Source organism: Pogoniulus pusillus, chromosome 2, assembly GCF_015220805.1.
Source record: "Pogoniulus pusillus isolate bPogPus1 chromosome 2, bPogPus1.pri, whole genome shotgun sequence".
In the NCBI taxonomy this organism is placed as follows: Eukaryota; Metazoa; Chordata; class Aves; order Piciformes; family Lybiidae; genus Pogoniulus; species Pogoniulus pusillus.
The window spans coordinates 34,396,368-34,422,433 of NC_087265.1; the positions used below are offsets into that span (position 1 = coordinate 34,396,368).

Below are 26,066 nucleotides of genomic sequence, written 5' to 3' on the forward strand. Positions count from 1 at the left end.
TACCGTAAAGAGCAGCACATTTAGGACCAGGCTTTCCTGCTTTCCCAGGACAGGTGCTGATAGTGAACAACAGGCAGTTGGGCTTTTGCTGTCCCCAGCACTGGGTAGCTGCGTTCCCACCCTCTTTGTCCTCTCTCCTCCCACACTGAGACCAGCAGTGATGCTCTGCATCATGCACCACACTACACACAGGCATCAGGTCAGTGTCCCATGGGCAGGGAGGGCAGCTGACACCTCCCATTTCCAGAGGGGTGCTCCGGCTTCCTCTGCAATATAGTGCCATTCACTCTCAAGAGTGAAATCCCTCCCTCCCTCTCTCTTAGCAAAAGCTGCCATTTCAGAGATCAAGTTAGCAGCTTCAGAAACATATCTTCAGCCTACTTTCTCACCAGCTAACCAAAACTACTGTTTTAAAGACATGCACAGCATTTTGTGATGCTTCACTTACTTTTTGCTGCTGCTAGTGATATCAATATACAGAAACAATGATGAAACTTAGCAATGATATAGCTCTTTATATTTTCAAATCTCTGTACAAACATTAATTAAAGCAAGGTAGTATGCAAAACAGTCATTGCTTAGAATAATTGACCGATGGGTTGTGCTTCAGCAGTGACACCAGGATAGGAACAAGTGTGCTGCAAGGAAAGAGACAAACCAGAGGTAAAATGAGGTCTCATCTTCAAAGCTGGGACTGTGACAAAGAAGGTAACTGTTGAGGACAGTATCTGAGAGTGTTCTTTAATATCCTTACACCAGGTAGGTAAAGCTAGTGTATTCACATGATCACACAGGAAGACTGGGGAAGAATAAATGCTTAATGCAAATAATATGCAGCAATATATATGTATAAATATATATTCACACACACATTTATCTTAAATTTGTTAAAGACATCTCAGCCAAACTGCAACAAAAATGATACTGGTATGATAATGATAAAGATATTAAAAATGTAAAATACACTGCAATGAGCTTGACTGCAAATCTTTCTCTCCAGAAAACAGCAGCCCTTGGTACTGACAGCAGACACAGATCTTAATACCTCTTGTCTGGAATGACTTAAGAAAAGAAACCATAGCTGACCATAAAACTCATCCCTGCACACGCAGATGCCATTGGCACAATTAGCTGCCCGTTTATTAACAGGCAACAGGACAGAGGTTTGTCTGAAAGGCTTTGAAAAACACCATACACTGACATGATTCAAGGAGTAACTCAGATTCTATCTGCTCTCCACCAGCTCTGACAGGTTTGGGATTTCAGCCATAGCTTTTTTTTTTGCAGTGCACTGTTACTTTGCACTGTTCCTATCATGGTCAGCTCGACAGAAACAATGAGAAGTTTTCTCATAAGCACCATAACATCTCAAGCACATCATGCCGGTGGATAGACTTAGGGGCCTTAGTTTCATCCACCTATGTCTTTCAAAGACACACATCACCTGCCAAGTGATGAAACTCAACACTTCCTCTATCTGCCTGCCACAAACATCCATGCAACCTTCTTCCCTGGGGTTCAATTCAAAATTGTTGCAAATTCTCTATGCCAGTTGTTTCCATAAAGGAAAAGCAGCAAGCTCAATCCACCCTAAAAGCCTCAGACACAGCTGGAGCCCATCTGTGCTGGGATATCTCTGGGAAAGGTGGTGGCTGGAAAGCACCTGCTGCTGAGCAGACAATTCCTTTGGCTCACACCCCACTCATCCACACCAGCCTCCTGCCCAAGTACTTCTTGAGCAGAGCAGGAAGCAGCAGAAATCCCATACCACACCATCATTTCCACTTTATAAACTATAGCAAGCACCAACTTCAATTTCTCTCTCCTCATCCTCCTGCTTCAGTTGGACGCTGACTCAGCAATGGCTGTAGCACACTAAGCCACTCTCAGCACAGGTATGCCAAGCCTGGGCTGCTGCACCAGGGTGCAGCAGGGACCACACCTGCACCAGCCTCCTCCTAGCCCCATGTCTGGTGTCCCCTTCAAAAAATCTTTGTTAGCTCTATGTAACCCTGGGATAAAAGTCAGCTTCTCTCCAAACAGGAGCACGTCAAGTAAATAGGCAATCTTGTAAAGAAATCACTTAGACTTAGAAAACAAAACCAAACATGGCCATTCTGAGACAGGGCAATTATATGCTTTACATTTTATTTCTGAGGGTTCTTAGGTTTTCAGTAATAACAGACATTTCTGTTCTGACTGTATATGTGAATTGCAGCTCTTCTTTTCCAGTAAACTTTGGGATAATTTTCACAGTGGACAATTTACAATGACAAGAAAAGCAAAGGATCCAAAGCACAGCTTTGTCACAAGTGTGAGCCTCCCAAGCCTAATTTAAAGGGATGGCAATAATAGTCTTCACTATTTAGTAAACCACTGATATTACAACCCATTAAAATAAATAAAATCTCAGTTATGTGGTGACTACAACCAGACAATTCTTAGATTTGATTCTTAGTCCCTGTTTGTTTTTTCAAGACAACAGCTTGGTTTCAAAAGGCAGCACTACTCTTCCATACGAGGCACGCTCTGCTTCGCATTACCAAGCTCTCTGAACCAACAGTTTCATTTCATGCATGTTTTCACTGAGAGAGCAGGGTGAGATTTATTTTCTTCCCTTGGGTCAACGGCACTCATAGACATCACAGAACTGGACTGACAAAGCGCAACACCAGTTTCGAAATCTTTCCCTGCAAGTTATTTTTGATCTTCTACTCCTGAGTTTCCTATGCAGTAACCAGCCACGTAAAATTTCCCTAAGATTGGAAGATTAAAATCACCAGCTGTACAAAAACCCTGCTGCTGTGCATTCCTAAGCACACAGTCACGACTACCATCACTAGCTATGCGAGGGTGAGAGGGGGCTGCAAGCTCAGAGCTATGCAGACATCCACAGCATCCGGGGAGGACAGGTGCTAACAAGCTCCTACACACAACACGCTTCACACACAAGCAGTAAGAAATAATCTATAGTTATTACCAGGTCCTGAGTACAGCCATAACCAATATTTCAAGTGTTAACCTTTAAGCCCAAATTTTCTTAACATGATCCTGCAGAACATATGTATTTCAAACACCTATATTTATAATTATCTATTTTGCTAACCTACAAACTTTTATTATAGCTAGACTGTCAGCTGGAGAAAAACACTTTAAATTAGATTTCAAGTATTCATCAACATTAAAGTTGTTACTCTTTAAGTCCTTTGAAGATCCTGAGACAAACACTCACATTCCATCAAAAATAAGAGGAAAAAAATTACAAGAACTGAAGCAGCTCCCAGAGCAGCATTGCAAGTGTCTGTGCAGGCCAGCTCCCATCCTTTCAGCCCAGACTTTTCAGACAAGATCGCTCAGCCTCCCAGCCCATCAGGGAGACTCGCAGCTCCCAATGGCAAGGTCATCCACAACATCCAGCAGCTGTGGCACACTGAGCTGCCTTATCTTTTGCAGTTGCTCAGAATTACACACATCACTATCAATTCCTGCTCAGTGATGGTGATCTGTGAGGAATATGGGAGCACCAGCAACCACAGCTCTGCCTCCCAACTGTTTTCTACGTATTAACTGCACAAAAAGGAGCAGGCAAGTGAAGGAAGCCAAGCAGTATTTTATTGACTCCTAGAAGACAGATATGGATTGCATACAACCCTGGAAAACTTGTTACTGTTAAAAATCCCAGAATTATAAACAAGAGAACTCATTCCTCATAAATAACCTGACACCTTTCCTTCATCAAAAGGTTTTGGCATGGAACATTTCCTTTACAGTTTAATTTCTCATTGTTCATCTGAACAGTTTAAAAAACTATGTCTATAATAACACTTAAATATATTGCTCATATCTGTGACTTCATAAAAAAAATAGTTTGAGCTAATACTTTCCTCATCCAAAAAAAAAAAAAAAATCCAGAGAGACACCAACTTTTGAATGAGCACTTCAGAAAGAAGAGTAAAAATAATTTGCTGAAAATTATCAAAAGTCTTCATTTATCAATAGACTGAGCCCCTTAAAAACATGTACTTCATCTCAGAGCAGTAACCATCTCAAGAAAACACATGTAGTGCACCCAGCTTCCCTCAGTCCTGCAGTCTCACGTCCTGCACCTACTCAGCTATGGCCACACCAGAACCCCTACATGAGTGAGACATGGCTGATCTCAAAGACAGATGCCCAAGTGCTTGCAACACCTGGCCACATACAATTAAACTTCTTTACAAACAAGTCAGTCTAAACCTCAGTTGGATGATGACCACAAAAGCCTTGTTAGCTTGGCAGAGGCCATCACAGTGCTTTTGGATTTAATGAGTAGCAGACAGCGTGGCTTTAAGTTGCCAAAGAAGGTGAATTAACACAGCCTATTGCAGCTTGCAACATTTGTTCCTCTGGCCTCCGGAAAAGGCAGTAACCTCTGGAAGCATCAGTTTTTGCCAAGGGGATCACTAGGCCACAGACTTGCTCAGCTTCCCATAGCAGTGCTCATCATTACCCATATCACCAAAAATGCATTGTTTGCACCTCAATGCATTGCTTCCAAGACACTAACACAGAAGCTTCAACTAGCACACATCAGATTTTCAGACTTGATCATTCTTTGAAGTTGAAAAGGGGTTCCTATTTGAGCAATAACAAAGCAATACATCTCCTTGGCATTCAGTATTGGCCAGAAGTGGGTTTACATCCAAGTCTCCAGCACCCCAAGTATATTCTAATGCCCCAGAGGTGTTGGGGCTGAGGTATGGCAACTCCAGTTACAGCTTCATGATACAGAGGCTTTGGCCATGAAGCTGGCTGAAGGGACCCATGCTCTGCTCCACTCCATTGCCTCTGCAGATGCACCAGTACAACTCCAAACTGGATCTCTGGCCCAATGTGGGTCTAAAAGCAATCCCTGATTCAACTTCAAAGCATGGACCAGCCTGCTGGTCTGATGTCCCATGTGGCACAGGCAAGAGGTGAAGGAGTGGAGGGACAGGAACCAGCAGCTGGAGCATTGGTGCACCAATTTGGTTTGTCAGCGAACTCCAATGTCATGAAACATCATTAGTTGCAAAGTGAACACAGACAATCTTGGAGATACTCTTCAGAAAGCACAGGTGATACCCCGATGGGCATGAGCCAAGGGATGTGTTTGGACACACGCCACGTGAGCAGAGAAGCGATACCAGACATTGTCTCAGCCGCTCCTAAACTGTGTACTAAAAAGCATTTTGAAAAATGCCTTCTGTACACCAGTTAATCAAACTGATCTCACAACATTTCCCTTCAAACTCACATTTTTAGATAAAGCAGAAGTGTCTGCACCTTTAGGAAAAACATCTAAGTAATCATCAGAGCAAACAAAAGCATGTTTGAGAACAACTTACCTAATTAGCTCCATGAAGATGATCACACATGTGAAGACAAAGAAATCTCAGAAACACAACAGCTTGGGTGAAAGCAGATATAACTCACACAAAAGATTTGTTAAACAACTTTCTGTCCATACAAGAGGAAAGCAATTAATACTCAGCAAGTGATTGGTTTTGGCAATTCAGGCTTAGTGTCATCAAAATGAGCAACCATTTCTTGCTTCAGTTGCTATATTACTGTCATATTACTGTTACAGTTGCAGTTGTATTCCGATGAGTTTGTGGGAATACACAAATCACAAACTTTTAAACAGGTTTCTGCATGTTATAGACTAAACTTCTTAACCTAAAAATAATTATTTTGCTGTTTCCAGTTTACAATGATTAAAAAAAATGAAGACTTCACAATGTGTGTAAATGGGAGGTAAGTGTATTTTTAAAAACAGAATAAAAAGCTGCATGTTAAAAACTGGGTCACAGACTAATAAATACATACATCAAAGACATGGATTTTCAGCAGCTGGTTTTAAAGAGCAAGGAAGTGGGGGAAAACTAGCTGTCCAGACTCCATTCTGGCTCTGTGATCTATATGCTAGAAATATCTGCAGTTCAAAAACAAGTTAACAGAGTAGAATCAGTTTTGTTACCTAGTTTCTTTTGAAAAAAATTAAGCTACCTCCTAAAAGTGTGGTGTAAAACCTAGAGAAACTTTAATTTCTTCATGCACTTGACAGTGAATTTAAAAAAAAAAGAATTATTCTTTTAACCCAGACAAAAATGAGTCATTGTATACTGTAAGGACAGCCTTACTGCAAATTTTCTAAAGTAAAAGTATTTCTAGAAATACACTGGAAATTACTTTCCCATGACAAAACACAGTCATGTGTCAAACCATCATTGATTTGCAATACTCAGGGAAAACAGAATCAGGAACTGAAAAAGTAAAAAAAGAAAAAAAAAAAGGAAACAAAGGGGGAAAAAAAAAACTCCAAACAGTAAAAAGATGTTTTGATGGCTGTGGAGATGCCAGAAAGCAATGCTGGACACCAGGAATTTCCAGAACAACCTCCTTTCCAAAGTGATGTGCAGTCTGTGAATTAGACCGTGAGAGAGAATTGATCCTGTTCAATAGGCTTTTCCACCCAGGCTCCCAGTCCTGCCTTCAGGAATGCTTTAAACAAGCACTCTTTGGCAGATTGATACTCAGTGGCTCCTTGCTTGGTGTCATGGTACAAGTTAGGCTTGAGGATCTTTGAGCGCAAGTTGGAGGAAAGCTGTGTGGCGTAAAGGGTGAGAAAAGGAGAGAGACAAGAAACTTAAGTCAAACAGTTTGAAAGTGACCAAGTTATTCAAAGAACTATCATTAAAACAAGTCAAGGAACTACTGAACCAAATGTTCAGGCCAAGGTAGATAAATTCACACTACTGCTCCCTCCAGCCATCATGATGCTGTACCTGGCTTCACTGCACTCAATGGCAATACTTTCCTCTTGCAAAATGAGCCCTGTGGCAGAACTGTGCTACGGCAGAGGCACTCCTGGGACTCCTCTCATCCCAGCAAGGCTGCCCTCTGCTGTGTCTGGATCAGTTTCCTTCAATAGATGAATTCCAGGCACTGAAAAGCCACTGACAGTTTTTTCTTTCTGAGAACTGAGCAAAGCAGCACAGCAAGTCTGACTGCACTGAAACTGGGATTATCTTTCAAATAAACTACAATGAAGAGGTGAGCTCAAAAGAGATAGCAATTTTCGTCTGCTTAGCTATAAACCAAGGTAGTGACAGGCCTAGGGGGAATGGAGCAAAGCTGGAAGTGGGGAGATTCAGACTGGATGTGAGGAGGAAGTTCTTCAGCATGAGAGTAGTGAGAGCCTGGAATGGGTTGCCCTGGGAGGTGGTTGAGGCTTCATCCCTGGAGGTGTTTAAGGTCAGGCTGGATGAGGCTCTGGCCAGCCTGATCTAACATAGGGTGTCCCTGCCCATGGCAGGAGGGTTGGAACTAGATGATCCTTGTGGTCCCTTCCAACCCTGACTGATTCTATGATTCTATGGTTATTAGATCCTTGCGTGTTTTGGACCAGACACCCTCCAATGAAAGAACAAGCTACACAACTGCACTGCTCTTTTCCATTACTACAGAGCAGTAGCTAACACCAGGTTCAGTTTAAAACAGGCTCAGAAGGCGATTTCTGAATACAGGAAGCAGCATGTGCAGGCATTTCATTCAGAATGAAGAAGAAGGGGAAATGTGCCAGTCTGGCAGCCATACCTTTGCATGGATGCGCATCCAGCGGCTGTAGAAAGCATGCTTGCAAAGGCGAGACGCACGACCCATTTCATCTTTGCCCGTTGTAGCGTTGATAACTTCAAGACCAGTGTCTCCTACTGTCCAGTTCACACTGAAGTTCGGTGCTTTCCCTGGCTGACGGGCTTCTGCATTGCTAATACCTGCAGGAAGAGCAATGCTTAATGGCAATAGTACACAGAACTCTCGCATTTTATTTTTACTGGAGAGCAAGCAATACAGCAGAGCTCCTGAAATCGCATCGCTCAGCAGCCTTACAAGAGTCTCTTGTATAGTGAGGACATTCTCCTGCAGATTTTTCACCAACTCACAGAGGTATTACAATGCACATCTCATTCTCATCGTTTTTAAAGTGCTTTTTCTTTCTGTTCTTCCTAGCAGGGCAAGTGTACATTGCTGGGGACACAAGAGACCACCCTTCCCAGTGGAAGGGAAGCACTGAGAGGGCTGTAGCAAGGGCCCACGGGGACAGGAACAAGAGCACCCTGCCACACCCACCTCAGGAGACTCTGGTCTTGCTCACAGTGCAAACCAATGAAGCAGAAATCAAGTGGCTCTACTTCTGCACAACAAACTGCTGTTCTCAGAGCCCACTCAGCAGTGGGACAAGCCAATTGTAGGAGAGGAGACACCATCAGCTTTGAACAGTTGTAACCTAATCAATTCCCTTTCACTCTGCTGCTGTAAAAACATAGGTGCATACTGCTTATCTCATGTCAAAATGGGTGTGAAACTGTGAATGCTGTTCACGTTTTAAAAAAGCCCTGCAGTCTTATTTGGAGAGATCATGCTTGCTCAGAAGTCCTCTCCCTCAGGAAAACAGAGCTAGGTCAGAGCAGTGGAACAAGATGGCAGGATACCTTGCAAACCAAGGCATGAAGTGTCTGCATTTCAGTGGCTGTCGAGTGTGTTTCATTAAAAGCTACCAATCTATGTCCTCCTTCTTACAGATGCCAGGGCACAGCACAACTAGCAGAGGCAGTGCCACTGATGGCTGTGGGCATCGAAGTTAGACAAAGTGAGCCCCATCCTCAGTATCTTCTGCCAAGAGACAAAACTGTCAAACATTTGAATCTTTCACCAATAATTCATCTGTGTTCCAGCTGCCTTCCCACTTTACATGCCTACTGCTACTTACAGAAATGGTAAACTGCAGACTCAAGACAGGACTTGGATCATTCTGCTCAGATGTTAAAATCACAGAATTGTAGAAGATCAGATTGGAAGGGACATCAGGGATTATCTTGTCCAACCTTTCTTGGCAAAACCAGAGTCTAGACAAGATGGCCCAATACTCTGCCTGTGCAGCATCTATCAAGTACATCTTGACCTCTACTGATGTAGAAGCAAAGCCATCAAGCAAACACCAGTGTGAAGTGAGGCTGGCTGCCTATCCAGCCTGCCTAGGTTTATTTATTCCCCAAGGGTTCTGAGGCTGCAGAGATGCAGCATGTTGTACATCATGACTGCAGCACCATGCCTGAAGGTGACAGCCATTGCTGCTATCCATGCATAACCAACCCCTCTCCCACACATGCAGCAGGACAGTGCTTGGTGCTCATGAGTGCTCAGGTTGGCACTATGGAGAAGCTACAGGCCACATCTGTTTTGGTCCTGCAGACATATACAGGGGTGGCAAAAGGCTACCTTTAAGTTGTCGCTGTTGTGTCAACGGAGAGAACAAGGGAATACAGAGCAATTTTTCCTTTCTCATAAGCCACTGGTTTTACTTTAACACAGCTCTCACTGACAGCCTATTTCAAATCTACTCCAGAGTTTTGCTAGGTCCTACCCTTTATAAATCTACCAAATTTGTATAAACTGAACATGCAGTCAGGTGCAGTTCTTGCTGATATTTGATGCATAAGCTAAGAAACAAAGTTAAGCCAGCCTCAATCACCTGGCTCACTTATCCCTGGTCTCATGGCATCTCTGGGCCCAGACACTGAGAGTGTGCAAGACCTACATGGCCTGAACAACAAAGTGTAATTCTCTTTGCTTTCTGTAATCAATTCCTTAATAAGTAAGTAAACAAACATTGTGAAATACCAACTATACTGAACTTCCTGAAGTTGTTTTATTTTTGTGGATATCTAAGTCTTAGAGTGAGTCCAGAGGAGGGCCACAAAGATGCTAAGAGAACTGGAGCACCTCTGCTATGAGGACAGGCTACAAGAGTTGGGTCTCTCCAGTGTGGAGAAGGCTTCAAGGAGACCTTGGAGTAGCTTTCCAGTATCTGAAGGGGGCCTGCAGGAGGCTGGGAAGGGACTATTTACAAGGTCTTGTAATGACAGGACGATGGGTATTGGGTTTAAACTGGAAGAGGGGAGATTCAAACTAGATGTTAGGAAAGACTTGTTCTTTATAGTAAGAGTGGGGAGACACTGGAACAGGTTGCTCAGGAAGGTTGTGGATGTTCCCTCCCTGGAGATGTTCAAGGCCAGGTTGGATGAGACCTTAAGCAACCTGTTCTAGTGGGAAGTGTCCCTGCCTATGGCAGGGAGTTGGAACTGCATGATCTTTGAAGTCCCTTCCAACCTAAACCATTCTATGATTCTACGTCAACCTGGTCACAACTATTGAAAATCAGTAATTAAATGAACAAGTGAAAAATAATCTGACAATTTCCCATTTTCTTAAAATATAAGTGGAAAAAAACTTAGAATTGGAACAAAGAAGTTTCCTGAAGAACTCTTTTCTGATTTCTTTTAGGAGAGATGCATACAGGAGCTGAAATAGTGCAGGATGCCGTGGATCTACATCCACTGGTCTGTAAACTGATTAGCAGGTATGTGGGATACACAAGCTTACCAAATGGAAGGGCAGACAGCAGTCCCTGCTGAGCAGGTACCATCAAGAATATCATGCAAGTGATACTTGAGGAAGACCCAGCAAGAACTTTATAATAAGAGTCAAAAAAATCCTCATCAAATCTTCTGCAGTCCAAGTATTCAAAAGCATTTAAAGTCAGACTGCTTTTGTGAACCTTAGGGGAAACAGATTTATGCTGGAAAAACTTCTTAATCAAAAACTAGTTTTACCAAAATTGCTGAGACAAGAGAGCTAAGAAACTGCCACATGACAAGCAAGTCAGTCATACTTTTTCTTTAATGATATCCACACTATTCCCTTTGTTTTCATTCCATATATGACTGAAGAAGTACAAGGATCAGATACAGTTCATTGAGCACTGCAAAACACTACCTGCTCCTTGAACCTGCTCATGCCCTGACAGCTACTCTGAAACCTGTGATACCACAAGCAGATACATAAGCAAATAAATAAAGCTAAGGATGCTGGACATCCAGTGTGCACTACATTTCCATAGTGATTATCCAATTCCATTCCTTGGGTTATTTTGATGAATTAAATACATTTAAAAAGCCCAGAATGTCACAAAGACTTAAATATCAACCCCCTGTTATACTGCTTAATTATCTGCACAACGCCTGAAGAGATGGCGAAGGAGTCCCTGAAGGTGGATCGTGGACAGGAGGGACAGGGAATAATTGGTCATCTCAAAAGGAAAGTGTTGGTAACATTTTCTATAGGATTGTATCTTCTCCCTTAAAACCTAGACATAAACATAGCACAGTAAGTTGGAACAAGTAATGGCAGAGAAAGCTAGGGTAGCAAGTAAAATTTTCATTCTCCTTTGAAATCTGACAGAACCAAGCTATTTAGAGCACACTCTTCACAACTCTATTATTATTATATATTAAGTATTATGAATATAATTATAATGGGGTATAATAAGCAAAAGCAAAGGTCACAGCTCTTTGTGCCAACGCTTGTAAAAATAATAAGGTTTGACAGTTCTCTAGAGACAGAGCTCAAAAGTCTTCATTAAAAAGGAGATGAGAGAGAGAGTTGAAAAACAGTGATGTGAAGAGGAGGATAAGGTACCAAGGAAACAGGCAAAAAAAAGAAATCACCAAAGGACCTGCTGAAGGACTTATTTTTGTTTTGAAAATGTATTAAATAAATCGAAAAGCAAATGCAGAGAGGAGTCAGAGGAGTGCTGAGGCATGAAGATCTATAATAACTACTCTTCCTGCAGTGGCTAAACTCAAAAAAACAAATTAGTGTTTTGAAAAATGGTGGAGGAGTTCCCAGGCCAGAGGCCCTCTCCACAGGCAATGAGCCAGAGGAGCCATCCCAAATTGAGCTGCCAGGAAACATAGCTCTAACATATGTGCATGACATAAGAAAACACTGGTTATGGCACACAGACAATATTCAACCACGTGCAAGCAGGAACAGCTGTCACGGTACATAACCTCCCATCATAAACCACTGAAGTTCTCCAGGATGAGAAGTGGCCAATTGTGACTCCAATTTTTAAGGAAATTAGAGGTGTGCCAGGGAACCACCAGTCAACAAACATGACATCTGGACCAAGGTGGCTGCAAGAGCTTCGATACCACACTACTGGGCACAGATGTATCAGGAATAATTCAACAGTAACTGAAGACTGGACATGGTCAGTGCAACATGAATTTTCAGACAGCCCAGGGAGTAGAAGGCCTGTCTGATATCTACCTTAAAAACAGACTTAAAGGACACCTGTATGAAGCAGGTCTTTTTGGGAAAAGACAACACAGATGGAGACACTCAAGCTCTATGCAGACCTGGAAATTGTGTGTGAGGCGAAAAAACCTGAGGTGAATACCTGACCCCAAGCCAAAGCTGCTGTCTTGAAGAACTGATAAAAATGCCCAGAAATCAGTCAGAAGCAGTGCATGCATCAGCTACTGTGTCCATAAAGCATATTAACTATATTTAGTACTGTGAGTGTTGCAACTGTCACTTACTTGCTAATATGAGGACAGATATGTTATTTATCATTTTAATACATCCTAGTTCAGGGAATCCTTACTAACTGCCTTTCTGAGCTAGAGAAATACTCATTAATCACTGTGCTCTTTTCCCCACTTCCTCCATAAATCTATTTTAAAAATTCATCTCAAACTTTAAACATGCTTTAAAATACCAAGGTTTGGTTGGGGTGGGAAAATAAACAGACACATGCCAAAAGCCAAGCTCTACAGAACAAAGCAATGCACGCTGCAAGAGGGAGGGTAAGAGACTTCACTTTCAAAGCTTTAACAGCATTACTGTAATTAGCAGTTCTAGAATTTAAGGCACTTCAGAATTTTCCTTGGAAAGTCACAGCTCAATTAGAAGTTAAGACCTCTTCATTTCAATACTGCCATTCCTCTTAGCCCCACTAGAGCCTAGGAGCAGTGCAAAGCCAAAGAACAGTACCAAAATGTTCAAGAGCAGCTGCAGAAGACAACCACTAACTACACCAGCTGGGGCTTGCCATATTGCTGACTGTCAGATATATTTAATACTCTATTAAAAATACTTCCAACAGGCTCTGAATGAGGCATTTGTGCACTAACCCACAAAGTGGAAGTTAAAATATTATTATTACTAGGTCATGCAAACAAATTGGGTGCTAAGCTAATGCTGCATCCAACAGATTGATGATATAAAGAAAATATAACCAATGGCAGCTGAGATGTTCTCTCCATTTTTAGTTGGTTATTGATCTAGAAACTGGGAACCAAACGTGTCAGTCCTGGCATACTGATTAATGATGTGACATGACATCTACAATGGAAAGAGAAGTGACAGTGAGAGCTAACATGATATTTCCAGAGTGGGAAGAGGTTTCACTAAGCTGGGGCCTTCCACTTGCCTCACATACTGCTACTGCATGCTCCAGACAGCAAAGTGAATCCAAAAGTTCATACTCCAGTTCTTTTTATCTCATAAGTCACAACAGGTCCTTGATATGCTTATGACCAAGTACCTTTCTCAGGTTCAGACCATAACTCCTCTGTCATAACCAGAGAGCAATTTACTCACAGTGCATAATTTGCAAGGTTTTGAGAACTGCAAAATCACATTGCTAGTGGAACAGACTTAGTTACCGGCACGGCCTTCTCCATTAGATACTTGCCACTAAGTAAAGGTCTGTTGAGTGTATAAAGAGGTGGTAGATCTTCTATCTCTGCTATCCTCTGGTATACGGCTCTGGATAGATGGTCCCCATGATATAAACTCCCCAAGATGATGCTAGAGAAGTAAATTGGCTCCACAAAGAGGCTAAGTAAGGCTCCTTGAATACCCAATACGTTCCACCTAAGAGGAAGGGAAAAACAAAACAAAAAGAACACAAAAAACACTTTCTTTTTAATGGAACAAATAACATCTGCCAGACATAATAGCAACCAATCACAACAGACCAAACTTGCAAGTCTTCCCCTTAACTAGCACATGACTATGGTAGCACAGCTGTGACACCTGCCAGAATGTCAGAGATCAGTAAGATGACCTATAGCAACTGGTCTACTGCCAGCATCCACTTCAGCAGCTGGCTCCATAATTTCGCTTCCTTGCTAACATGTCTGCTGATGCATTTTCCAGCACCCTAATGCTAGAGACAGACAGGATCATGCAAGTGAAGAAAGCCAAACTATGAGACCTTCAGTCAGAAAGCACAGATGATGCCTCCAAAAGACCCCTATCAATGGGCAAACCATCCTTCCCAGAACACAAGAAGGACTATGCCTGCAAGACTTCAGCACCTCATCACCATAATGGAAAGCTTGTCCTTGACACACGAGCCAACCTGTCCACATCCTGCTGCCAGAAATAACATAGTGCAATATTCATGGGCAGGGAGAAAACTGAATCTGAAAACTGAAAATATGCAGACTGCACACACTCTCTGCTCACTTTAGATGTTTCACAGACTCCAACCATAAATTCCTGTTTGCACCACTGTGACCTACACTGGACCATGTCCAGTGGCAGGGATACAGCACAGACAGCACAAAAATATGGTGTTTTTTCTGCTGAGTTGATTTCATCAAGTTTGTGCTCTCAGTATGTACGTAACAGTTGTACAGAGTACTTGTTAAAACATCAAAGTCTCCTGCAGGGTACTTTCACTATTCTTGAGGTGTACTTGCAAACAGCCTGGCACTATTAAAATAGGATACTTGAGTACAACTGCAAGACCCAGACACAAAAAGTTTGTTTTAGTGCTCGAATAAACCAGGTAAGAACAATGGAAGCTCTTGTGCACACACAGAATGACTGTTCTTATTTAAAGGGCTATCTTCAACTGGGATGCAAGGCTCCCCTAGGAAGATAGCAAACTTGGATGTTGCTAACAGTGTTTCTCACGGCTTATGTTGGGATGGCATGGCTACACATCACCATCAGTTCAAACCAGAAACCGTAAGAACTGCTTCACTACTGCAAAAACAGAACTACAGGGGTTGGCTACAAGACTTGCAAAATGTTTTAAAATAAGAGTAACTGAAAGAAACAATTTCTGGGCATATCTTTACCAAGGAAGAAAACGGAGGCAACATGCATTGGCTTACTCACTTGTCATTAAAAAGATTGGCCCTAATGAATGAGTAAAAGTACTGTGCTAATAAAAAGTAAGGCATATTTTACACTGAATAAAGACATAGTTTGCATATGATGGAAAATGCACTCAGCAACCAAATACTAAAGAGATCAAGGTCAAATTACTGCTTCCCAGGATGTCTTTCTCAGGACCTTACCATGACTATTAGTGTTTCAGAGGCCAAATGAATCACGGTAACATTTTCTTGTTATTTGCAGTATTATGTACCACAAGCACACAGAAGCAAGTGGACTGCTACAGACATATTATGGAAGAAACATCTGGAAAGAACTCAAGACTAAGCACTGAAAACTGTGGTCTTACAAGTTGTAGCTGAAACTTGCAGACTGCTTCCTTCAGTGAGGCACATTTTACTTTTTGTAAACAGTACCTGAGTGACAGATGGACATTTCTAAAAGGCCAAAGTACTCCTCTGGCAAGCCCTAGCTCCCTAAATAGAACCCTTGCCAAATGCTTTTCCTCCCTTCAGCCTCTAGTATTTCCAGAGCTTTTGTTTTGCTGCTTCCTCCCACACTTGACCTTCCCCAGCACAGAAAATGAAAGCTGAAGTTTGTCTCACTTAATTTCTTTTGATTAAGAGGAAGAGTGTGAACATCTGAACAAGCTCCTGCAAGGTGAACTGCATGAATTGGTTTTACAAAAGAGCTACTCTGTGACTACCTACATGCCTGCTGTTCTGCTGGGGTGTGCTGCATTGTGTTTACCACTGTGGTACCTGCTCATGAGCACTGGATTTGGAGCAGCTGGCTTGCTACAGAAAACGTTCATACAATCAAAGCCTCAAGCTCTTAATATTGATTAGGCAGGTTTGGATGGCTTTACATTTCCATTGTTATAATAAAAGAATATATACTTATTTATAGAAACCTATACTTGTATCATAAACTGGCAGCAACACAGAGATAAACACAAAACCCTAATGAGGTTCTGCAGATTGTAAGCATCAAGAGGAAGGATTGCACAGAGACTTCCTTGTTGTTTCTTTATTATACTGTACTTTGTCCAACAGTAATTTCTCTCTTCCATTAGCATGTACACTAAAAAACACCTTGGTAGATACAAGGCCACCATCATAAAAGGCCACCCAATACCACACAACAGCTTTCAAAAGGCCACAGACATTGGCCTCTAAAATAGAACTTCCTTGTTTGCCCAGCTCACTTATAAACATGAATTGTCAGAACACCTGACAACAAATGCTGTCAATCTGGTACTAAAGTTCACTGGAACCACAACTTCTTTTGAAGTTACTGGGCCAAACTCTGCATTTCACTACAAACAGTGAGGTACAGAGCAGAAAAAGCAAAAAGTTATTACAGAAAACTTCAGTGTTGTCTTTCTAGTGAAACAATTCAGCAAAGGATTTTTTCTTCACATTTAAAATAGTATCAGAAAAGGGTTAAGTAACTAAAATTACTAAAATCTAGCTCACAAACTCAAACCTTCCAAGGCTTAGATGTAGTTCATAAAACCTTTCCACACTGCAGTGGAGTGGACACAGATCCCGGCTGCAGCACAGTACTCATTTAGGAGCATTTGATACCTCAAGAAAATGATAATGGATGACACCTCTCCCGCACCAACCATGGGCAAAAAAACCCAAAGCTCCCACATAAAATGGCCTAATCTTAGGTTCAGTCTTACCAGACAGACTGGGCCCATGCAGTACTTTTCCTCACCACTAAAGCACAGAAGTGGCATCATATTTGCAACAGATAAAAGCACTAAAGAGTGAGTATATGCAGAATGCATGAGTGCTGCATCACATCAACAACAATACTGACATGCCTAAAGCAAGGTACATAGATAAAAGAGTTTTGTCAAAGGGGAAGAACATTTCACCAGGCAGAGACTCCCTCCAACATAAAACTTCTTACTGGAAAAGCTTGAGATATTTGTCTTAGCTGAGCATAAAATCAACACCTCTTATAACAGCTTCACAAGAGTCAGGCCTCTGACTGCTCTGGTTTTCAGTTGCTACAAAGAATTTTCTTTCATGACATTTAAAAAACTTCCATGTAAAGCTGATTTTTAAAATACAGGCTTCTATACTGATATAAAGTATGAGCCACAAGATTTAGGTCCAAACTGACAGCATTCACATATAGCATCCTTGATTTGAGCTGAAGGTCCAGACCTCATTACATTTAAAGGTGATTTACTCAGCAGTGGAGTACAGCTCCAACACCTCCAACATCACAGTCATTGAGCTGAACTTCAACCATGAACTGGCCATCTAATGCCAGGGAAGCTGGAGTACCAGCTGCAGATGGGGTACCTGTTGGCCCAATGTCAGCTGCTGCACACAATACTCTTTCAGCTAGCTCTGCAGTTCTGTGAAGTGATGCACAGCGCAAAGGGAAGGCAACCTCATGTGGTGCCAGAAAATTCAACCCCAACTCTCCTAGCCTGTCTTGATAGGGGAGGCTCTCCAGCCCCCTGATCATCTTCATGGCCCTCCTCTGGACCCACTCCAGCAAGTCCATGCCTTTCATGTGTTGAGGACTGCAGAGCTGGACACAGTACTCCCGGTGAGACCTCACCAGAGCAGAGTGGCAGAATCTCCTCTCTTGAACTTTTGGCCTTGCTTCTTAGGATGCAGCCCAAGATGTGATTGACTTTCTTGGCTGTGTGTATGCACTCCTGGCTCACATCCAGCTTCTAATCCACCAGACCCCTGAGTCCTTTTCCACAGTGCTGCTCTCAGTCTCACCATCCCAGCTTGTATTGTACCAAGACCAATATCAGTAAGATGCAAGCCCACTAAGTGCAAGAAGTCTATGATCTTGGACAGCAACACTTCTCACAAACATCTTTGTATGCATCTTGAGGTCAGAACTGCAATTACAAACAAGGGAATCAGCTTTCCCTTTTAGCTCTGCCTAGGCTGGCAACCACATAGGTACAATGTGTCTCAATTCCAACAGCCTCTCTACCAATGAAATGGTGTGAAAAAAATATGTTGCTCTTCTGAGTAAGGCATTGGCCACAACTGGAATGTTTCATGAAAAATTAAGTAGTTATTTGAAGCGAAAAAATCTTAGTATAAATAGGGGTGGAGAAACACATCAAAAAAAGGGTAACAAAAATATACATAATAAAGTACCATGAAACAAGGTTAGGATACATTTAAAACAAATGCATGTGTATTAATGTCCCAAAAAGTTACTCTGGTCACCGAAACCAGCCTAACACCATACTGCAAGGCCACCAGGCACTAGCACAACAGCATAATCCTGTCCTAATGCTTCTGACCCCAATGGCATCATACTCGTGGCCCTGCAGTTTTTTTGTGGAAGTTCCTACCAAGCTCAGGAGTGTGCTGGACAGTACACAGCAACCAAGTGCTTGGAGGCTTGAAATAATATCTAACCAACACGATGAGGCTGTTCAGATACAAGGAGTTTTCCTGTTTGTTCAGTCCTTGCACCTCAAACTTATCCATGTTTTTCCAACCTTGGACTGTGAACCTTTGCAAACCTCAGTGGAAATTCTCAGGGTTCAGTCATAAGTGTCAGGGAAATGTTTGTTTTTTTTAAAAAAAGGAAAAAAGGGGGAAAGGAAAAAAGGGGAAAAGATATGAAACTTGGGCCTCCTTACCCGTCATACGGTCTGTGTTCTGTGTCAGGGGGTTCTATTTGCTTCCTTCACTGGCACAAACAAAATTATTCCCTTTGGCCCCAAGGAGAGGTGACAGCTACGCAAGTGAGCGAAGGATTCGCTTCTGCCTCATACAAACCCAGTAACAACAGTCACATGTGTTCGAGCTCAGCAACTGTCTGCATTTTTTCAACTGTCACTAACAGAAACGATGATGTGATAAAAGTCAAATGAATATGGCAAGAGAGAAGGCCTGGAATGAAGCTGGGGAATTTATCTGGTGACACTTATTGCAAATACTGTGAAAGAAACTGAAATGTCATTGTTGTAGAATCACCTTTCAAGAAACCACTGTCCTAGCTTCCAACAGACCCCATCTTTTTGTGTTAGGGGGATTTAAACTGAAGCAAAGCATCTTCCACTAGAGACAAGACTGGATGAAGAAAGCAATTACATAACTTTCCCCCTTTATTTTTCATTTGGCACATGTAACTCACGAGAATACTTCCAACTGAATAGATTTTTAATCAGGCTAACTGTGGCTCGATGAAACAGCAGAGTTACTTCAATTAAAAAATTACTAAAATATCATCTGGAAAACTTGGCATTTGTCATCTATATTGTAAGAACACAGAGGCTGCAAACAGAATTGTTTCCAAAAAATTATGTTAATACATTGCCACTCTCCTGTGCTTCTGAATACTTGTTAAAGGATACTGCTCCTAAATTGGGAGGGTAATCATTCGTCCATTTACAATGGACAGTCTCTGTCAAACAGGACAAGGAAAATGGAATTGGATAAAGTATAAAGAAAAGCACTACTACTGAAAGCAAAATATTTAATTACAGTCCAAATACTTAGAATAACTATCAAGAGTGCCAACCACTACATCTTGGGGTTTTTTAACTGGAACATTTTTCCCCTGTGTGCTAGTTAGAAGCAAGCTGGAATGTTTTGGTAAAACAACTTGATAACAGGCAATGGAATGAAAAACACTTGTGTCTCCTTCTCTCACAGTCACACTGAGAACTCTGGGAAGAAGAAGTAAACTTTCTCCATTTTGTCTTTCTCTTCTGCCTTTGCCTTCAGACCTGGTCACATCTCATTAACCCTGCTCCTACTAACCTTGCTCCCTAACCTCTTGGCCGCACCTCTCTTCTTCCTGAGAACTGGGGTAAGGTTGAGAGGGCCGGGGGAGGTGTTGGGGTGGTTTGAAAGCCCCTCCTGGGGACCTTGGTTTCTGGGAGGGGAGTTGTGCTTTTGTATTGTTTATCCTTTGTATATTTCTGTATATAATTGTATATAACTGTATATATTGTAAATAGCTGCTTGTAAATTCTGCTAGCTGTAAATAAATTGCTTCATCTATATTCCCAGGGTCCGTCTGAGTTAGCTGGGGCAAATACAAAGTGTGGGGGGGCGGGCAGGAGCTCCAACCATCACATCCTGTACAAAGTAATACAAACCTAAATCTGTCTGTGGGAAATGTGCGTATCTTTGGCATCATGGAATCATAGACTGGCTTGGGTTAAAAGGGACCTTTAAAACATCATCTAGTCAAACTCCCCTGCCATGGGCAGAGATATCATCCAGTAGAGAAAGTTGTTCAAAGCCCCATCCAACCTCTCATTGAACATTTCCAATGACTGGACAAGTATGTTACCCAAATATAACTAATGCAGTCTATTTATTGTACTGTTCTGCTAATGCTATATCATAATAAAATTAATCATTCCTCTGCTATAAAAATACAAACCAAAGCTGTCATGACTTGGAATGATAGACAATGATTTCACCTTGCCTCTGAAGCCAGCAGAAGGTCTGACACCAATTGCAGGTGAAGAATCAGAGCTTTGCCACTGGAGTTGCAGCCACCCGCATGCTACATCTAAGCAATGAAATAAGCCAATCAATAACCTGCATGCTCACTGCAACCCTCCTTTCTCCTTTGGCAGTAAGAAGCAAGAGTAAAGAAACCGACCACTTGTGCTATCTCACCTCGCTATCTTGTCACTGCAGGACATGGTAAGTAGCCTTTCACCTTGCAGGACACCGTCCCACGTCTGGATAGTGGTAGTGGAGCGCACAGGGATGGTCCCTTCCCCAGATTCTATTTTTGTCCGTAGCTGTCCTCTTGCTTTGCGGTTTGGATGCCTGTCACCTTGATCTAAATGACAATAATCACTTAGAATCAGCTGAGAAACATTCTCCAAGCATCTTACAGACAACATTACAATAAGAAGAGTCAATTAATGGCATTTGCCTGCGTAACCGCTGGCTTGCGCAGCAATTTCTATTGCTCCTTGCAAATTAGCTACAGCATCAGACATCTCTCACAAATGCTGTCTTCTGAAACACACTTGCAATTAACCCAAGCCTTCCACAGAGGAGCAGTACACAGCAGGTAGCTCTTCAATTCTGTTCTGTGCGTGGCAGCGTTAGGATGAAGTTAATGGGCAGATCAGGAAAGGGACAGGCAGACGACCACCATTAAAAGATGGAAGCAGTGAAACGTTTTGGTTAGTTCTGTACAAACACTTGCTGACTCACTGGCTTATCTTGGCTAGCATTCAGCCTCTTCAAGACCACATGGTGGATCAGTTTATACTTAACTTCTACCACAGAGGAAGAACAGGTCAGATTTTCTGTGAAGAGATCATTGTCTAATACACATCTACACTAAAAGGAAAGAAGACACCTAATTTTTAACTGTGCCACCTGTACATGCTCAAAGAATGCTTCTAAACTCCCTTGCTTGAGTCAGGATCTGCTGCCATACCCTCTTGTGCTGCCTCGTGTGGTGAGAAAATCCTAGCATCGCCACAAGGAGAAGTGCTGATATAGAGATGGAACTGCACATTGTCCTTCAGCTTAAACCCGCCTCGTTCCGATTTGGTAAAAATGGATTTCTGCTGATCTTCTTTATTGCTGAAACAGAAAACAAAGTCAGAGTCAAAACTGACATTAATGTGTAAATAAACCTAAGTTGGGCACTCTTAATAGGCACAAAAACCAAACACAGGAGGTCTGGAAATTTTATGGCATAAATCTAAAAGCTATAGAATCATAGAATCAACCAGGTTGGAAGAGACCTCCAGTCCAACCCAGCACCCAGCCCTAGCCAGTCAACTAGACCATGGCACTAAGTGCCTCATCCAGTCTTTTCTTGAACACCTCCAGGGACAGTGCCTCCACCACCTCCCTGGGCAGCCCATTCCAATGCCAATCACTCTCTCTGGCAAGAACTTCCTCCTAACATCCAGCCTATACTTTCCCCGGCACAACTTGAGACTGTGTCCCCTTGTTCTGTTGCTGGTTGCCTGGGAGAGGAGGCCACCCCCCACCTGGCTACATCCTCCCTTCAGGTAGTTGTAGACAGCAATGAGGTCACCCCTGAGCCTCCTCTTCTCCAGGCTGCACACCCCCAGCTCCCTCAGCCTCTCCTCATAGGGTTTGTGTTCTGGGCCCCTCACCAGCTTTGTCACCCTTCTCTGGACACATTCCAGCACCTCAACATCTCTCTTCTGGACACTTAGCAGCAAATGAAACATCATCACCCTTTAATCCACTTGAAATTATGTTGATTTACATGCTTACAGTTTTCAAAATGATTCCAAATTAGCCTTTCTATCCTCCTCTCTCATGACTGACACATACTTGAATACATCTTTTACTAAAGTCAACCTTTAGGGCAAAGGGTCTGAGTTCTGAAGTAAGAACCCTACTGTGACTGGGCAAGTATTGAAATAATTAAGGCTGCTGTGTTATACAGACACCTTTTCAGCCCTATGTGATCAGCTCACCTTCCTCTTCACACCTTTTCAGCCCTATGTGATCAGCTCGCCTTCCTCTTCACACCTTTTCAGCCCTGTGATCAGCTCACCTTACTCTTCACACCTTTTCAGCCCTATGTGATCAGTACACCTTCCTCTTCACACCTTTTCAGCCCCATGTGATCAGCTCACCTTCCTCTTCAACCTTTTCAGCCCTATGTGATCAGCTCACCTTCCTCTTCAACCTTTCAGCCCTATGTGATCAGCTCACCTTCCTCTTCACACCTTTTCAGCCCTATGTGATCAGCTCACCTTCCTCTTCACACCTTTTCAGCCCCATGTGATCAGCTCACCTTCCTCTTCACACCTTTTCAGCCCCATGTGATCAGCTCACCTTCCTCTTCACACCTTTTCAGCCCCATGTGATCAGCTCACCTTCCTCTTCACACCTTTTCAGCCCCGTGATCAGCTCACCTTCCTCTTCACACCTTTTCAGCCCCATGTGATCAGCTCACCTTCCCCTTCCCTGTAGCTTACCTTAGATAAAGCTCAAGTTGCGTATACAGAAATTTAAGCAGGCACCGTCGAGACACAATTTCTGCATGGCAATCATTTAACGCAAGCCCACGGTCACTCATGTATTCACCATTGATGCATTTTGTTCCCGTAGAAACACTTATTACCAGGGCATCTTTCACATCTGTACCTGCAAAACACAATTTCAGGCAGCAGACGCAATTAACATCACAAATAACCTAGCAAGTAGCTTTGCAGAACCCAAAGAAGGCTCCTTTTTGTTTGCTGCCTTTTTGTTTGTAAACTTTTTTCTGTGGATTACTTAAAGCAAAAGCTTCAGTCAGCCACACCTTGCTTGTCCCAGCATGGTCTATGGTTATTGCCAGTTCTTCATGCTAGAATTCAGACAAGTCTGAAATTGAAAACCTTCAGGGAAAAACTGCTGCTTTAGGAAGAGTTATTAAAGCTTGAGCTTCAAAGACAGTGCTTTCATCTGTAGCCCCCAGGCAGCCAGCTAACTTCCAGCATGTACCTTCTAGCCACCTATGCAGATACAGCAGCTTTAAAAATCTGAAAGGCACTGATTTCATAAAGCAGCAATACGTTATGGAAGAGTATTAAGCCAACAACAGGAAAGACAGAACTAGAAAATTAAGCAGTTTAAATGCTTAAATCACTGTAAAGCTTAACATGTGTATAATGGTTCTGGAAGTGTGGTTTTTGGTATTAAATCACTCCATACAATAGAATTTAAAATACTTTTTGGTTTTTATATATAGAAAACTGTCTTTATCACAAAAACTCCCAAAACTCCAAAGGTCAGCTGCACGAAGAATTCAGAAAGACAGGTTAAAATGTTACATCCCTCTAGCAAAGACTCATCAAAAAAATTCCCACCAGGCCATACTAACTCTTCTGAAGTTCTCAAGGCCTCATCAGCAGAGGTAGACAGCAGCCAAGCCCTGCTAAATGCCTTCTGCTGTCTTCCTCCCCCAGAACAGTTGTTGTGCTATGGGAAAGCAGGAAAAACACTTTCAATGCACTCCAAGAACCTAGTGCTGAGGATACTCCTCTAACCACCTGGCTGCATAATGGCAATGCTCATATAAGGGCAAGACAGTTGGTAATTGGATAAAGAGGTGATTGAAACATGGACTGTGTTTGAGCTCTTGCTCTGAATAAAATACAGGGTCTTAAAAAATGAACCTGAGCTCAGCTGTCCCCTCATGCCCACAGGGCTGGAGAAAACCATGGAGGAGAAACAGGAAATCACCTCACCCTACAACACAATGCTGCACCATAGAGTCATATAATTCCAGAGGTTCCCCAGACAGGTATCCATGCAAAGATGTTTTTTATTTCTGTGTAAAACTATTACCTCCAGTGAATCAAGCTGTATTTACACATTAGTTAAATCTTGTTCTTTGGTTATGTTGCTGTTCTGGGAATTGTGGACACAGGACTGCAGTAACACTAAAAAGCTGTTAGATACCACAAAATACATTAAATAAAGCAGCATGTTCCTCAGAGTCCCTCAGGACCTGTGGGTGAATCTCGTCACACCCCATGGACTTGTGCACATTCAGATTTCTTAGGTGCTCACAAACATAATCTTCAATTATAGTGGGCAGATCTTCCTCCTCCCAGTCCTTACTTTTGCTCTCTGGGACTTGGACATTGTGTTTGGAGACCTTGCTGTTGAAGACTGAGGCAGAAAAGTCATTGAACACCTTAGCCTTATCCATATATTTTGTCACCAGCTCTCCATTTCCCTTCTGGAAGGGTCCCACATTCTCCCTAATCCTCCTTTTCTCACTAATATACCCGAAGAAGTTGTTCTTGTTCTCCTTAATGTCCCTAGCCAGATTTAATTCTAGCTGAGACAGCAGCAAGCAAAATGCTGGGTGGGTGTTTGACTGCTGGACAGTCAGTCCACTACTAATGTCTTGTGACAGACTTTGGGCCACATTATCCCCTTGTCACATCCTTCTTGTCACAATGCCTGTCCCTAGAGCACGCAGTTAACATCTGCCCTAACCAGCATCCTAGACCTCTTTGTCCTGTGGAGGAGGCTCCTAAAAACATCCACACAGGAGGAAAGGGCTGGTGCTGCTAAAATTAACAAGGGGAAGCTGCACATTTATCACTCCCAGGCAACCAGCAACAGAACAAGGGGACACAGTCTCAAGTTGTGCCGGGGAAAGTACAGGCTGGATGTTAGGAGGAAGTTCTTGCCAGAGAGAGTGATTTCCCATTGGAATGGGCTGCCCAGGGAGGTGGTGGAGGCACCGTCCCTGGAGGTCTTCAAGAAAAGCCTGGATAAGGCACTTAGTGCCATGGTCTAGTTGACTGGATAGGGCTGGGTGCTAGGTTGGACTGGATGATCTTGGAGGTCTCTTCCAACCTGGTTGATTCTATGATTCTATGATTCTATAATCCCCATCTGATTCATACAGATAGGTGGAAATAGCTCATAACGTCCCCAAAACTGATATCCCGTTATGTGTTTGAATGGATTGAAGATCAAGACAAATTTTAGCATGAGGAAAAGAAGCAGTGTGGTCACAGATCAGCTTAGGGCAGAATTTCACTGTTTTGGGAGACCTGGCAGAGCAGAGATCTCATGCCAGCAACCAGAAAACCACGGCCTTGCTGCTGTCTGTACAAGCACACAAGTGGCAGCTGCCAGAACAGAAGCTGCTTACTTTCGTCAGATATTTTTACTAAAATGATTGAGACACAAAGCACTAAGAATGAACTACAGCAAGAATAACAAAGTGCGAAACCTTAGAAACTTGGAAAGCAAGCTTGACTTCTTACATAATATGCCAAACCCAAAGAATGCCATCTGTGTGACTGATGTGGTGAGATTAATTTTAGATTTACTTTCCAAAAGTTGCATGGTTAATTTTAAAAGGTAGATGTATTTGGTAGTCCATGAGTTATCTCAGATGTTTCGATCAGACAGAAGACAGGAACTCTCTGGAAATCCAAGTATTTGCAGGTCTCATTTTCCTGTAATGATTATTAGCCAAGATCTAACTGACATATTTAGTGCACCTTGAAG

General features: G+C 42.5%; 1 protein-coding gene across 7 annotated transcripts in view; it reads right to left on the bottom strand.

Annotated features, from left to right (window-relative positions):
* Positions 1–495: 495 nt before the first annotated feature.
* The window catches only part of ADARB1 (adenosine deaminase RNA specific B1), a 76,611-nt gene continuing 51,040 nt past the window's right edge, over positions 496–26,066 (bottom strand). For 6 of the 7 annotated variants that reach the window (XM_064160366.1, XM_064160359.1, XM_064160378.1 and 3 more), the window contains 7 exons: positions 23,021–23,189; positions 21,490–21,638; positions 20,709–20,877; positions 13,625–13,806; positions 7,618–7,796; positions 5,367–6,625; positions 496–638 (listed from right to left, as the gene is read on the bottom strand). In XM_064160366.1, the coding sequence (XP_064016436.1) occupies positions 6,449–6,625; positions 7,618–7,796; positions 13,625–13,806; positions 20,709–20,877; positions 21,490–21,638; positions 23,021–23,189 (1,025 nt within the window). In that variant the 3' untranslated portion in view covers positions 496–638; positions 5,367–6,448. Of the gene's footprint in view, positions 639–5,366; positions 6,626–7,617; positions 7,797–13,624; positions 13,807–20,708; positions 20,878–21,489; positions 21,639–23,020; positions 23,190–26,066 lie in introns of those variants that run through there. The other variant, XM_064160371.1, reaches the window with a different exon arrangement.